Source organism: Solanum dulcamara, chromosome 7 (genome assembly GCF_947179165.1).
Source record: "Solanum dulcamara chromosome 7, daSolDulc1.2, whole genome shotgun sequence".
NCBI classification, from domain to species: Eukaryota; Viridiplantae; Streptophyta; class Magnoliopsida; order Solanales; family Solanaceae; genus Solanum; species Solanum dulcamara.
The window spans coordinates 24,843,943-24,860,916 of NC_077243.1; the positions used below are offsets into that span (position 1 = coordinate 24,843,943).

The 16,974-nt window shown below is 36.6% G+C and overlaps 2 protein-coding genes across 2 annotated transcripts; one reads left to right on the forward strand and one right to left on the reverse strand.

Moving 5' to 3' along the window:
* The first annotated feature begins 843 nt into the window (after window positions 1–843).
* Window positions 844–11,782, forward strand: LOC129896149 (uncharacterized). Its single transcript, XM_055971982.1, has 7 exons — window positions 844–1,039; window positions 1,110–1,254; window positions 3,131–3,232; window positions 5,940–6,052; window positions 10,433–10,707; window positions 10,806–10,896; window positions 11,242–11,782. Exons 1-7 carry the CDS (start codon window positions 896–898, stop codon window positions 11,683–11,685), a joined length of 1,314 nt encoding a protein of 437 aa, XP_055827957.1. The 5' UTR covers window positions 844–895; the 3' UTR covers window positions 11,686–11,782.
* Window positions 11,783–12,581: 799 nt separating this feature from the next.
* LOC129896858 (uncharacterized) lies at window positions 12,582–15,315 on the reverse strand. Its single transcript, XM_055972834.1, has 2 exons — window positions 15,194–15,315; window positions 12,582–13,120 (listed from the first exon to the last, which is right to left on the reverse strand). The coding sequence occupies exons 1-2, from the start codon at window positions 15,298–15,300 to the stop codon at window positions 12,883–12,885; spliced, it is 345 nt and encodes a 114-aa protein (XP_055828809.1). The 5' UTR covers window positions 15,301–15,315; the 3' UTR covers window positions 12,582–12,882.
* Between the last annotated feature and the right edge of the window lie 1,659 nt (window positions 15,316–16,974).

Genomic DNA, 16,974 nt, shown 5'->3' on the forward strand with positions numbered 1-16,974 from the left:
AAAATCGCTTATGAATTTTGTATTTTAGAATTTAGTTGCATACTTCACATATGAAAAAGGAATTTAATGGAATTCAGAACACACCTTATTGATTGTGGATTGAAGAACAACAAAGTAAATATGTTCGATTTAGCATTTTTATATTCGATTTTGTTTTGGTCTTCGATTTTGTGTTTTTGAATTTTTCAGAATGACAGTTGAGAATTCAATTTGGAATAAGAAGATTTTGGAGAGGAATTTCTGCTCAATTACCATATTTGAAAAGATCACATCCACAATTTACTCAAATTAGTTAAGTTATATTAATATTATTTTTACAGATTCATTAAAGATACAATGCATACAACATATAGCAAACTCAAACTGGAGCGGCAGATTGTAAATATTGAAACTACTATAGCTTAAAGAGTGTAGTTATTTTTGAAAGGGAAATTTACATAAATGTACTACATTAAGAAAATATTTACCATTTATAGCAATAATATTTTTTTTTCACTGAACACTTATAATACAATTATAATATAATTTTAATACATATTAGCGAGAATAATTTATAAAACTCATATAATACAAGTTTTATTCATGGATAATTTATTTATCACATATTTTAATACACTTATAATACATTGTGTCAATTTCTTACCAAACAAGCATAATATATTTTAAAACACTTATAATACATTTATATTGCATGCATAATTCACTTTTAATACATAATAAATATATCATAATATTGCTATATATTGCTATAAATGATAATAAATAAAAAGTATCGTTAAAATCAGTAATTATTTATTAAAAATTATTTTTCCTAATAATTTTTCCTTTTTGAAAATTCCCATAATGAAACAGGGTCGGGTCATTGGAAAGCCCAATAGAGAAGAGGGAAGAAAACATGGGAGAGCCAAACCAAAAGAGAGAAAAGAAAATGGCGGCAATAGTATGTTATGGTCCTCTAATCGATCTCTCTAAAGCAACATCTCACATCGACGAGTACGTTCAACTCCTTGTATTTGTTCACAACATCACCCCAATTCAGGTATTTCCTCTCCTTCTTCTGTTATCTACTCTTAGTGGGTTTACTGAAGCATATATATATAATTTTGCAGTACAAGCTATGGAGAAAAGGTAGAGCAGAGGTCATAAGGACGGACATACAGGTGGCCGACGACACCCGCCCATTTTTTCCTGTTACAATATGGAACAAACAATTGGCCTCCACATTGCTTGCTGGAGATATCATTTTGCTTCAAAGTAAGTTTTTTCAGGAATAAAATATTTATCCACTGTTATGTTTTTGTTTATCATGAGCAGAGAATTAGTATAATAGTCTTCAAATATTTCCACGCAATACGTATAGTTAAATTCGAAAATAGTGGCATATATATATATATATACTATAACTCAACATATAAACATCAAACAGGAATACAGATGGGATTTGAATTTCAGAAATTACAACAACAACAACAACAAACCCAGTGTGATCCCACCATGTGGGGTCTGGGGAGGGTAGAGTGTACGCAGACCTAACCCCTACCTTAAAAGGTAGGGCGGCTGTTTCCGAAAGACCCTCGGCTTAAGAGAGAAGAAACAAGGGAGGAGAAACAAGGAAAAACAAGGAAAAACAAGACATAGGTCAGTAAAGCCAGGCATATAACAGACAATATAAAGATATGAATAATGAATAATGAATAATGAATAATGAATAATGAGAGCGATAAAGCGATAAAGTCAGGGTAGGAAAGATCGGGGATAAAGGGGCATTAACTACTATAGATAAAATAGGATACCCAAAGTAGACTGGGCCAACTAATATAAGCAGTAAACCCATGCACAATCCTATGTTAAGACAAATGAGCGCGACTACGACTACTATGGAGAACCGATCGGCCACCTAGCCCACTATCTTAGTCTGAGTCCTCCATAGCCTCCTATCTAAGGTCATGTCCTCGGAGAGCTGCAACTGTGCCATATCATGTCTAATGACCTCTTCCCAATATTTCTTTGGCCTCCCTTTGCCCCTCCTGAAACCGTCCATAGCCAACCTCTCGCACCTCCGCACTGGAGCATCTGTGTCTCTCCTCTTCACATGCCCAAACCATCTCTGTCTCGCTTCCCGCATCTTGTCCTCCACCGATGCCACTCCCACCTTGTCTCGGATATCTTCATTCCTAATTCTATCCATCCTAGTGTGCCCACACATCCACCGCAGCATTCGCATTTCCGCGACTCTCATCTTCTGGACATGAAGTTTCTTGATTGGCCAACACTCCACCCCGTACAATAGGGTCGGTCTAACCACCACTTTGTAGAACTTGCCTTTGAGTTTTGGTGGCACTTTTTTGTCACACAGCACTCCGGAGGCGAGCCTCCATTTCATCCACCCTGCACTGATGCGGTGTGAAACATCGTCGTCGATATCCCCATCTTCCTGTATAATAGACCCAAGGTATTTGAAGCTTCTTTTAAATCATAATAACATCTTCATAAGCGTGAACAGTAGGGATGGCAATCTTAATGGGGCAGGGGAGGGGAAAGACTTAACGGATGGGGCGGGGCAAGATTAAAATTTGTTAAAAATTTAATGGGGCAGGGCTGGGCTAATTTTCAAAAAATACTAAATAGGATAGGCAGGTCAAGACTTGCTCTAACCTGCCCTGCGCTATCTGTCATCCTTAATGAATGGGCAATAGGCAGGTATTCTTTACTACTATATGACTGGTGGCATTGAAATTATTTAACTTCCTTATTGTCTTCTGTTTTCATTTGCCTATTTCTTGTTGATTTACCAAGAGCCCATGGAAAATAACAAGTTTCAGTTTGAATTATATGCAAACAGTTTCTCAAACATAGTATGCAGCATTGAATTTGTTTGTGGTCTAATAGTGTTCACTGCTCAGTCATTGCCTCAAAAGACTTTCTAAAATCATTATCTCATATAGTTGTCTCGTCCTCTCTGCTTCTCACTTCCATGGAATCTGCTATGCTTGTATTGTTGTTCAGGTTAACATATTAATCACCATTGTTAAATATTCTCGAATATATGAGTGTGTGTTCTAAACTTTAGTTTTCAAATAATGATGTTGCTCCAATCATCAGGTAATGCATATAACTTCTTCAATTTCAGATGTTAAGATTACAAGAGTTGGCGGATTAATTGAGGCTAGAACTGTACATTGCTCAACTTTGCAACGTATAGTCCATTCATACAAATCATTTACTTCTAAAGGTACTCTCTTATCTCTCTCTCTCTCTCTACAACTCATAAGGTTCTGTGATACATTATCTTTGGTGGATATGATCAAGCTTTGGAGTATCAGGAATACATGACTAGACCAATTGTTGTAAAGGCTGACGATAATTTTTAAAAAAGTCCTTAATTGCTGCCTAGCATTTACTGATTTCCAGGGGGCAGAGCCCAAGAAGACTATGCATGTTTGGATGCCAAATCTGTGTAATCTTCTCTGAATAATTGGGTGATGCCACTAAATTAACCTTCAGGAGGCTAGTATATTGAGTTACAAACTGATGAAACAAAAAATAAAGGCAGCTCAAATGCCTATTTCTCCTTTGATATCTGTCATTTTGAACACCATTTCTATCTTCATGATATAATACTTTATACTGCAAGTCTTTGTTCGCCCTCTCTTTCTTTCTTTGTTGCACAGGATAAAGAAGTGCATTCCTTGTTTCGTTGAACCTCTTTGGAAGCCCATTTATAATGTGATATGCCAATGAACTTTTGTTCCTTGCATATCATAATGCAGTTAACCAACATGCTATCTATTGATTACGATAAATTGATCGTATTTCCTTTCTTCTTTTTCTTTTTTTGCAGTACCTTGCTGTGATATGCGTTAAATTATTAAACTTGTTAAAAATGATAACAATGCTCACATGTGCCCAGTCCTCACTAGAACGAGAACAGAATAACCTTGAGGTGTTGGATCAGTTACTCAGAAAATAAATATGGATCCCTCCTTGTCTAATCAGCAGTTCTCCATAAATAAAAAAAGTTGAGATTTAACAACAAGAATCCATAACCAATAAAACATGCTCTCAGCCTTAAAAAATATCTAATAAAGAAATTTATTTCTCTAATCAGTTACTGTTAACCTCTTACAAACTTCTCATCAACCGTAAATGTGTAATCTTAGGAAATCACACCCTCGATCTGTAGTAACAGGAAGCTTATCTATTAGCTAACGTAATCTTTACTAACATGAAAAAAAAAACTTATATGCAGCTTGATCATTAGGCCTTTCTCCATATAGATCAATGTTTTGAGAAGCGAGAAGCGGAAAAAAGCGACGGGGGCTCGCTTCACAGAAGCGAGAAGCGTGAAGCGAAGCGCATGCTTTTTTCAGAAAAAGCGCTATTTAGTATAAAAATATAAAATATAAAATATAAAATATGCATAGATAAATAATCAAAAATTGGCCATGAAAGTGGTCTATGGGCTCCACTTTTTGATAAATTCCCTTTATGCAGTTAATTAAACATCCAATAACCATTTTCCACTTCATATCACCAGCCCACTAGCCTAATAAAACAGCTGCAGCAGTATTAAAAAAAAATAAAGCAGCTGCAGTGGGTAATAAAGCAGCCCTTGTTTTGTGTAATAAAGCAACCCTTGTTTTGTGTAATAAAATCACTATAAAAAATTCAACCAAATTTTTCAGCTCAACAAATTAATTAATATTATATGATAAAATGATTTATGAGAAAAAGAAAATCATGATACAGATAGAAAAAAACAGAGCATAGCTTAACAAAACAGAGGTCACTGAGAACCCAAATCAAAAAAAAAAGGGCCAAAACATACCAGCAGTTGCGCAGAACTGCACTGCTGGCTGGATAGAAACAAAAAAAGAAGATGAGAAGAAGTGATGAAGAGAAAAAGAGAAGAACATCACAGCGGCTGAAGCTGAATAGAAATAAAAATAGAAAGAGAAAGAGAAGAAGAGAAGAAGAAGAGAAGAAAAACTAACCTGGTTGAAGTTTGAACTGACGAAGTCTCGAAGAAGTCACAGCAACGAATAATTAATTGTAAGTTTACAGATTTGTTCTTTTAAAATAAACCCTAGTGCCGCTTTTAACAAATAAGCGCGCTTTTTTCTCGCTTCAACATGAAGCGCGCTTCTCGCTTCTTCCATGAAGCGCACGCTTTTCTGTTTTCGCTTCGCTTCACGGTATTGAAGCGCTAGTGCCTCGCCTCGCTTCGCTTCACGCTTAAAGCGAGCGCTTTAGCGCTTTTTCACAACACTGATATAGATTAATCTAAACTTTCATATAGTTCTGTGTCGCTTTCGTTATTTGCTTTTTCATTACGCTTTGAACTTCTTAGCCTTATCGGACCTCTTTTTATGCTTCTATTGAGCCGAGGGTCTCTCGGAATCAGCCGTCCTACCTTGGTAGGAGTAAGGTCTGCGTACACTTTACCCTCCTCAGACCCCACGTTGTGGGATTTCACTGGGTTGTTGTTGTTGTTGTTGTTTCATATAGTTCTGCCAAATAATTGTTGAATGCGAGTCAGACTCCTCTTGTAGTACTGAGGTCGTCACCGGATTGCTATACTTGCAGAGTTGCAAGGAGGTTTGAAAAATTAGTCTTCGACTCCCATGTGGCACCACCAAAACATGTTAATCAACCAAATTTGATTTAGCCATGCTTCACTTGTCATGAGTGTCTGAAATAAATTAATTTCTGCTCTGATGAGACTTCACGTACTTAAAAACTATATTTTGTCTCAACATTAGTTCTTCACAAACTTTCACTAGCATAAAAAAAAGGAAATATAAGAATGGGATCAAAAAGATTTCATAAGCTTTATACTGTTTATTTAGTGTATTTCTTTCAATATCACTGTAGTTCGGCTGAAATTAGACCAGTCTGCTCTGGATCTGGGCTAAGATATTGATTTAATGCCTTTGCAGGTGTGGACGATCTGATGCGCAGCTGTCGAATCGGTACGGCATCAAAGGATAAGCTTCAGAAAATTGTTGCATGGCTGCAGCAGGGAGCTGCTGTTGAATTGAAAAACCATCAAGTATATATCCTCTCTCTCTTGGAACTTCTATTATAAATTTGTTATAACGTACACTTGAGTAGAGACTAGGAGTCCATTGATCAAGCACCCTTTTCTCCTTCTCCAATTTCTTACTTCCCCCATACCCCATCACATGGCTGAGATGGAGGAGGTTTCTCTTCTTCTCTTAATTAGTTTCCACTGTTGATCAAGTCCTAATTTGGATGTACTTATGCTGCAGAATGAATTTATTTGTAGACTATCTTGTCCAACAACAACGACCCAGTGAAATCCCACAACGTGGGTCTGGGGAGGGTAAAGTGTACGCAGACCTGACTCCTACCAAGGTAGGACGGCTGTTTCCGAAAGACCCTCGGTTCAGTAAAATCAAAAAAGAAGTCAGATAAGAATAAGAAGTTCAAAGCGATATGGAAAAGCAAGTAACGAAATCAACCCAAATAAGATAGAACAATCAAAGTAGAGAAAGTAATGGAAGTAATGAAAGTAATAGATAGTAGATAATAATAGACGTTAGACCACAGGGAATTATAGTGCGCTAATACGCCTACTAATAAGGAAGAATGTCAAGACTATGAACTAGCCTTCTATCCTTATGTGGGTCCTCCACACCCTCCTATCTAAGGTCATGTCCTCGGTAAGTTGTAATTGCGTCATGTCTTGTCTAATCACCTCTCCCCGATATTTCTTCGGCCTACCCCTACCTCTTCTGAAACCATCCATGACCAACCTCTCACACCTCCGCACTGGGGCATCTGTGTCTCTCCTCTTCACATGCCCAAACCATCTCAGTCGCATTTCCCGCATCTTGTCTTCCATCGAGGTCGCTCCTACCTTGTCTCGAATAGCCTCATTTCTAATCATGTCACTCCTGGTATGCCCACACATCCATCTCAACATTCTCATTTCAGCAACTTTCATCTTTTGAACGTGAGATACCTTAATTGGCCAACACTCCGCCCCGTATAACATAGCCGGTCTAACCACTACTTTTTATAACTTTCCCTTAAGTAGTGGAGGCACCTTCTTGTCACATAGCACACCGGAAGCGAGCCTCCATTTCATCCACCCTACCCCAATACGATGTGTGACATAATCGTCAATCTCCCCGCTGTCTTGCATAATAGACCCAAGGTACTTGAAACTACTTTTCTTTTGGATGGCCTGGTCACTAAGCCTAACTTCCGTGTCAACCTTCTGAGGTGTCTTACTGAACTTGCACTCTAAGTACTCTGTCTTGATCCTACTCAGCTTAAACCCTTTAGACTTCAAAGTCTGTCTCCAATCCTTCAGCTTAGCGTTAACTTCGCTACGAGTCTCATCGATCAAGACTATGTCATCCGCAAAAAGCATACACCATGGCACCTCACCTTGAATTTGTCGCGTCAATCCATCCATCACCAAGGTAAATAAAAATGGACTAAAAGCTAATCCTTGATGCAACCCCATCACAACTGGGAAGTGCTCTGAGTCGCCTCCGACTGTCCTTACCCTGGTTTTGGCACCCTCATACATGTCCTTGATCACCATAATGTATGCCACAGGTACACCTTTAGCATCCAAACATCTCCATAGTATCTCTCGTGGGACTTTATCGAAGGCCTTTTCTAGGTCGATGAATACCATTGCAAGTCCCTCCTCCTCTCCCTATACTGCTCCACCAGTCTCCTCATAAGATGGATGGCTTCTATAGTTGAGCGTCCCGGCTTAAATCCAAATTGGTTCTCTAAAATAGACACGTCTCTCCTTAACCTCATCTCCACCACTCTTTTCCACACTTTCATAGTATGACTTAGAAGCTAGATACCTCTATAGTTGTTGCAACTCTGGATATCCCCCTTATTGTTGTATAGAGGGATCATTACGCTCGACCTCCATTCTTCGGACATCGTTGTCATCTTAAAGATGACATTAAATAACCTAGTCAGCCACTCTAAACCTATCGAGCTCGCGCTCTTCCAAAATTCCACAGGAACCTCGTCAGGTCCGATTGCTCTTCCCCAACGCATCCTACGAACAACACCCTTAACCTCCTCGACCGTAATACTCCTGCAACACCCAAAATCGGGATGCCTCCCTGTATGTTCCAAATCTCCCAACACAATCTTTTTGTCCCCTTCCTCATTCAAGAGTTTATGGAAGTAGGACTGTCATCTCTGTTTAATGAGGGTCTCGTCTACCAATACTTTTTCATGCTCGTCCTTGATGCATTTCACTTGATCCACATCGCGTGCCCTTCTCTCCCGCGCCCTGGCTAGCCTGAACAATTTCCTATCCCTGCCTTTCTCTTCTAGTTCAGCGTAAAGGCATTCAAAAGCTATCGTTTTTGCCGTCGAAACCACCGACTTTGCCTTCTTCCTCGCTATCTTATAAAGTTTTCCATTCGTCCACTTCTTCACCTCATCCTTGCTTTCCAACAACTTCGCATACGCCATGTTCTTTGCTTCTACCTTCTCTTGCACTTCTCCATTCCACCACCAGTCCCCTCGATGCCGACTACGACTGTCTGTCGAGACTCCCAACACTTTCCTTGCTATAACCCTAATACAATTAGCCGTCCTATCCCACATACTGTTCGCATCCCCGCTACTATCCCAGGCCCCCATATCATTCAATTTCTCTCCCATCTCCAAGGCACTAGCCGTGGTCAAACTCCCCCATCTGATCCTAGGTCGGTCATCCCCGACCCTCCTCTTCCTCGTCATCTTGATCCCTAAATCCATCACTAAGAGCTTATGTCTGGTTTTAAGGTTGTCGATCAGGATGACCTTACAGTCTTTGCACAGACCTTTATCATTTTTCCTAAGGAGTAAATAATCTATCTGAGTCTTAGTCACCGAACTACAGAAGGTTACCAAGTGGTCCTCCTTCGGAAAACTCGAATTGGCTATCACCAACCCAAAAGTTCTTGCGAAATCCAAAAGTGAAACTCCTCCTCCATTTCTGTCCCCGAAGCCAAAGCCTCCATGCACATCATCATACCCTCCCGAAATAGACCCAATGTGTCCATTGAAATCCCCTCCTACAAAAAGCTTCTCAGTAGGCGGTATGCCTCCCACTAACTCATCTAAATCCTCCCAAAAGCGCCTCTTATCCTCCTCGCTTAAGCCTGCTTGCGGTGCATAATCACTAATAATGTTCAACGTGATCCCTTCAACGATCACCTTAATCGACATCATCCTATCAGTGACTCTCCTAACCTCCACCACCAGATCCCTTAAATCACTGTCTACTAAAATACCTACCCCATTCCTGAACTTTGATATACCAGAGAACCAAAGCTTATACCCGTCTACCTCCTTAGCTTTAGAGCCTATTCATTTGGTCTCATGCACACAAGCTATATTAATCTTCCTTTTCTTTAGAATCTTAACTAGCTCTATGGATTTTCCCGTTAACGTCCCAATGTTCCAAGAACCTACTCTCAGTCTAGACGCTCCTTTAACCCACTTACCCCTCCTTACCCTCAACCCTGTCCCCATCCCCGTCCCCGTCCCCGAGCAAGAACACATGGTTATGTATTTCAGGCTGGGTTATCAGATCAAACCCCACCCCACTCGGCTCAAGCCAAGGAGTTCTAGTTCTTAAGATTTGGATATCCTAGTGCACTGTTGCACCTGTGGCTGCTAGAAAGAACAGTTTTGCACCAACTTATAAGTGTGTTTCATTCTTTATTTAATTAATGAAATGTTTTCTGATATTATAGAAAACAATTTGGCTAGCAGATGTAGTTAATGAATTAACTTTGGGTGAATACTTGGACCTCCACTCTAGTTCATTGGAACTAAATGGATATCCCCAATAGTTTGAGAATTATCTTAAAACTCCTCTAGTAGAAACTTTCCATGCCTTTACTGGGACCATTAAAAGTAATGATTTAATTAAAAAGTTTTTTTTTTTAATTTGTTGCTCCTATTTTACCCTCAATCATTATTGTATTTACTTAGGAACTAATGGAAATATCTGTTTGGATAATTTTTCTTTATTTTAGCTTTTACAAAGTTCAAGATTAGGAATGGAGTTTAATATTTAATACTTTGCTGGGTACAATACGATAATTCATCCCAGTTGTGCTGAAATTAAAACCACTAACTTTTACTGGTAAAGAGGATATGATATTTGTCAAAATAAGGAAGGTTCAAGTACTCTATCAAATTATAACTTGTTTGAGGGAAGAAAGCTCTGGCTTTTACTGCTTATTACTGATTTTGAATTATTAAGTATTTCAAGATTGATTGGTATCCATGTAATAGTGATAAGCGCATATTCGTGTATTACTTCACATCTGTTGTCAAATCACCTCAGTTAAAAGGGTATTTGTCAATTGACTTGCTTTATGACATATAATAATGAGCTGGCCTCACGGATTTGCAATGGAAGCAGGCATCAATTAATTGGAAAGCGCATGAAGAGACAAAATCTCAGGATTCCATCTCTCTTAAAGTTTTGTCTGATCTTCCTGATTCCTGCAAGGCAACTTTATATGCATCTGTTGGCGAATTATTTCTGCCAATTACCTGGAGACATCTTCCTGAATCTGATGTTGAAAGCATGTTCATTAGCAAGAGGCTGTATGTGCACTCAGATTGCAACGTGGCTGACGATCTAATTACTGTTGGTTGTCATCTATGTGGTACTCCTTTGAGCTACGAATCTAGGTAATAGGAAAAGCTGAATCAGTCCTCTTTTCATATGTATATGCTCATAATATGTCTATAGCATTTAGTAAGTGTGATATCATTGTGGTTTCCAACAGTTCAGGCAGTATTAAAAATGCCTCATCACTCTATTGTCAGGAGAGCTCCAATCACCTTCATGCAGTGAGCATGATATATCGACCTTTCATGGTAAGATTTTCTCTTTCAGCTGGTAACATTCTTTTTCTTGTAAAAATTAGCTCCAGAAAACTGTCACCATTACTACTTATATTGCATTTTTCATTCCAAGCCATGGCATTTGGCACCTGAAGTTTTTATGTTCCATTTTGGTATTAAAACTTCACAACTCTAGTTGACACCAGTATCGTAGATGTTTTTCAAACTCATTGACATTGCGGTCACTCAATTATAATGATAGACGTGTGACATATTTACTTTCATAGCAGAAAATAGCTTAAGTGCCATAAGTTGCACCTAACCCATTTCTCTTAGTTTATCTGGAGACTTTTTAAGTGTACTATTTCAATTTTGCAGCTATATGTGTGGGATGATTCAATGTATGCTCCACTTCTTGTTAAAAACAAGGCAGCTGAAGTGTTGTTTGGAAACATCAGAGCTGAAGAAGTGTTCTCTTGTTACAAAAGGCTGAAGGATGGAAATAATCATGCTTCAAATTTAGTCTGCAGAAGGAAGGGCACGGCTGAAAGTGAACATAGTGTTGCTGGGGAAGATATTCCGGTCCCTGACACATCACGCATCAATGAGGGCAAGGAATTGAAAGGAAAAAATAAATTTGATGTAAGACCTAATTTCTATTTGGTTTGGTTAATTTTGTTGAAGTTGCTACTGCAACAGGAGATTAACAGTCCTTTAAAATTTAAAGTTACTATTAATGCAACAAGAGATTGCGAATGTGGGAGGTACGAGATGATCTCTGTTTCTCTGCCGTCCTTTATATCTGATGTCAGTTTAGTATAGGAGTTTTTTTAAAATCTGAAATGTCTCAAATATCAATGTTCTCAGAAGAATTCATGTGTCTTTCATAAACTCAATAATTGGAAGTTCTTTTTCTGGATTGGACTCCTTGAATGAAGAAATTAAGAATAATATCCCTATTACTCAAGTGTGAAATAACTCTCTTATTTAGGTGAATCTACTATCTTGAATAATATCCCCGTAAATGCTTCTGCATAGTTCGTTTTGTCCTTGTATTCATCTAATGGATGCTTCTTCTATGGACAAAATTGATTTTAGGGTATGTTTTCCTGGAGTGGAAAGCTTGGGTTGAGTTGGGTGCATCATGTAAAGGAAAAATGTCATTGTAGTGATGTATGGTTACTTAAAAGTCCTATTCTCTTTAGAAGTATTTTAGTCCTTTCAGCTACTTATATGCCAATAGAAAATGAAGAGAACTATTTGTTGTATAGTATGGGTTTGCGATAAGCTTAAATGGAATGACAAATTCAGTGAGGATTCATATAGCTGATGACTCCCATTTATTTTAGATAGAGGCTAAGTTATCGTCCTGCAGTAAACTTGCACATAGAAATTCTTTTTGTGGCTAAAGGTTTAGGTGAATGGAGGTTACTCCAGTCCAAGGCCAGAAGATGCCCAAACAAGTTTTCTCAAAAAGCATTTCAGATGAACTTCAGATGTTTGTACCAGAACTTCGATTTTGATTTACTTATACACTAGGAAATCATGTAAGTTTTGGGTCTGAAAATTAAGAGCTACGTTGGAAACTAGAACTAGGTCTTGATCGTGATATAGATATGACCTTGGTTGCACTTCTCGGATTGACAGATAGTTAAAAAAGACTAATTATAACGGAGAGTTGTACCTAAAAACGAAGACCTGGAGTACGAGGTTACTAATTCAAGGCATGAAAATGTAAACTTCTTTCATAAGAACAAGAATGTAAAACAAACTCAAGGCATGAAAATGTCAAAACCATCAGGCCATGATGGAGTAAGGACTTCTACATGGTTACTAATAGAAAGCTTTTTAGCCACATCACAAGTGCAATCACCCCATACACTATTTCCCTTCTTTTCTGCTAATGACAATATCCAAGTTACAAGCCAAGTAAACCGGAAATTGAAGGCCAACAATACTCAATGCTACATGAACCTCAGCTATTAGTTGAAGCCAAAATCCAGAACGACCTGAATGCCATCAATGTTCAGTTGCTGCATCAGCCAAGGTATCAACAGCTGCAGATCTTTGTGCTTCTTCCATAAGCTTCATTTGCCGCTCTGCGTGTTCTCTTTCACAAGCACTGATACCCATAATTATATCCAGCATCGTACCAGTTGTGCCAAAGAATACGAGGGGTGCCAAAGATTTCCGTTTTATACCCACTGGAATTGCAAGCAGTGCACCAGCTACAGAGAAAACCCATGTCCCCAGAGCACTGCAGTAATTTAAATATCAGACCAGAAAGCTTCGGACTAGAATAAGTAAGACAAGCAACATGATTATACCAAGTTCATTAGAACAAAGTCTAGGATGAATTCAATTTCTCTCATGACAGATACAAACATTGAAATTCACATTCAGAATTTTGAGGTATCCCATGCATTGCCTAATTCCCAGGAGGTAAGCTCAAAGCACTCACTAGTAGAGGAAAAACACTCGTTTTTAGAACCCATAATAAGAAAACTGCCTCAATCTTTCCAACCATCTAAAAGTTTAAGCTTTAATATCCATCTCAAGAGAAGAAAAAAAAACATGTATTAGGAGCATGAATTTCAACTTCTCTGCATAATAGATTCATAAAAGACATTCATGAACATTAAATTTTTCATTGTTGATTTTATAAATGCAATGACAGGGGAATATAATAACCGCATGATACGAATAAGAAATTACGTCACAGCTGCAATCCTCACGGAGATCAAATATATTCCAATTTGTTACCCTTTTTCTTTCAAAAAATTTACCTAGGAGAAAATCATCACACAAGCTCGTAAAGGCAGAGAAATCTTATATGTTCTGGACTACAGAACTTCTAGTATTTTTTATTTTTTTATTTTTATTTTTTGTAAAGTGTTGGCATGAGATGAATGTAAACGAAGAAACATTGTCAATGAGGATTCATATAGCCAACTCCAACTTGTTTAATTGAGGGATAACTGTTGTTCAGGGCAAAAGAATACTTAAAAATGAGAAAGGTAGAAGAACATGACCGTTGTAGCTTGAAGTTGTCTGAATACTCCAAGACAAAATAGAAACACTGAATTCAATCAAAGAAGAAATACTTCAAATGACAAGATGAAAGTGACTCATTTATACAGTATGATAACCACCAGAAGCTCATGAAAGTTTATTTCCAAATAACATACACCGGATAGAAAAGAAAAGATGTACACAATTTAAAATAGAAGGAAGTAAATAGCAATTTTAGAAAACGAAACACATAATCAATGCCATGAAAATTCGACCAAACGGTGTGGTGATAAATATCATCCATCATACTGGTTTCTCATAACTTTCATGTTCACATATCACTGTATGTTACTGCTATCATATGCGGCACAAGGAATGATGACCTTGGCAGGAACTAGAATGGCATGAAAGGGTGTGGCACTACATATTATACTGACACCATATTTTTTACAAATATTATACTGACACCATTATTCTCACCCTTGCCTTGGACATTGTTCTAATCTTCCTATTGAACAAAAGCATTTATATTTGGTACTACCTCCACTCTATCAAACATGACCTGCTTTGACCCACACAGTTATTAAGAGTAAAATGTCTGCCTAAAACAAGTGTTTAAAATTAAAAAAATAATAGCTCGCAATATCAAAAAGAGAAGAGAAAAGAGATAAGAGGGAATAACTCAATGTCTCTGTAATATTATATCACCCCCAAATTAAGCAACAAGACACTAACCTTTGAGACACCCTCAACATTTCCCATACTGGGTGATTTTTTCCACTGTTTAAGCCACTTGAAATAAATTGCCTAATTATTTTGCTTCTACTGGTATTTCAGTAATGGACTTGGGGAATATTAGTAGCTCAGTTGATTGGCTACCCGAGTGTTCGATTCTCCACCTTGTAATCTTCTCCCCCATTTCCCCTTCCAAAAAAAAGTCCTGGACTTCATCCTCTTCATTTCTACTTCATTGACCGGCACCTTTAGTGATAAATTAACACATGGGAGGAAAATGTCAAATTATTGTGGATTTAATTATTGTTTTGATTCACAATTAATTTTCTAGAGATGACAAATATTGAAAATCAAATGATGAAATTACTAGCCATTTTCCTCTTTGTTAATTTAACATTCTCAATCGGAAAGAATTACAAAAAAATTGATTGATTCTTTGAAGGAAGAAGCATAGAAACTTTCAACCTAAAATTTCCTTCCTAATAAAAAATGGGTATTGTGCCTATAGATTCAGAAAATATTGGAGATACAAAAATGTAAGGGATAAGTAAAGATGCTGTTGATGAAGGAAAAGGAAACTAACTTGGAGACTGAGCACTCTGCCAATTGTTTTACTTCCTCTTGAGCAGCCATTTTTTCTGTGATACCATAAAAAGTGAAGACGATCTTCCCTTTGAACCTGTTTGACATGAATATACCCGCCCCGGATGTACAATGGGCCGATTTGTACAATAACCCATTTTACGAAAATTACACACCCCAAATAGTTTTTGAAAAACAAAATTGAAATTGGTGTTTCGCCATATAATTTATCATTATTTAAAAAATATATTTGACAAACATCACAAGTTTTCAACTTTTAGAAAAAATTAGAACTTGGGCCAAGTTCTAATGTTTAGGAAGTTTTAAAAATTTAATAATCATCTCAATTTTTATATTTAATAAAAACACATATCATTTATTAATTTCAACTAATATTTATTTACCAACTTACTCAATTAACGTGGTCAACCAACATCATTAAATAACATCTCTATATACCTCCTCCGCAAAATAATAGTTTGAGTGAAAAATTACAAAAAACAAATTTGTTTTAAATGTGATTAATGTATTGTTCTTGCACATATTGTTATTTTGTTATTGTTGGTTGTTATCAATTATGTTATAAGATTTTTTTAACGGAATATGTTTATTATAAAATAATAATACAAATTTGTGATATTTTTAATAATTTTTAGAACTTATGAGTACAAAAAAATATTTTTGAAACAGTCAAATATTCTTGAAAAACATTGTGGTCAAATGTATGGTGAAATTTCACAAAAACTTCACCCAAAAATCTCTTGTCAAGAATATTTAAAAAATTGGGATCAAACTCTAGCTTATTATTATCCGAATTAGCTCTAATTCTATATAAAAGTAAAATTTCTTTCTACGTTTTTAAATTTTCTATTCACATAAAGTCAAATCCTTCAAAAGACGGAAATATGATACACCTAAGGGCGATAAATTCAATCTAGAGTTTGATCTATTTAATTTGTTCAAATTTTAATTGATTGAGGGGTTAATACAGAGCTCTGTTACTATTATTGGAGATCTAAAAATGATTGATGATATATTTGTATCAATAGAGTTTTGACATATATTGCAATTCAGATTAATATTATAATTGATCATTGTCTGAGTTACATTGAGACTCATTTGAGGTTTCAAAGTGATTAATTTGAGTTAGTAAGGTTTGAGTATTGAAGTTAATAGTAGAAATTATCATACTTTTTAATATTTAAGATAAATTGAAACCATTTCACATAATTCAAAATATAAGTCTGACTCTTTTTTCTTATAAAAAAATGTACATATTGATTTAGGTAGCTTATTTTTATAACAGTAAGGATAGGAAGATATATTTACAGAAAACACAGTTAAATCAAAGACTTAAGCGTAACAAAATGTGAATATTAGCATGATAAAAATAAAATTTAAAATAATAGAATTTCAATTGTAGAATTAAAACTTCATGATAATATCTTGAAATTCGAATTTTTATAAGTAAAGCTTCAAGATAGCATCCTTGAAGTTTGAGATGGAGAAAAAAACAGTTGTATGCCGGTGATCCGTGGAGTGTATTATTATCTAAAAAATATTATTTATTTATTAAAAAGTGACTTGATTTTAGTTATCTTTGATTTTCCTTCGGTAGCCATAAAAGTGGCTATTTGTCAAAAATCATCTGGTTCCAGGCCCTTGTAGGTGAAAATCAAAGTTTGTTCACGGATTGTTCTTATTTTAGAGTTGTGTTTATTTTGGAAAAATTATCAAAATACACAACTTATTTTATCATATTTTTTAAAATTACCTACCATT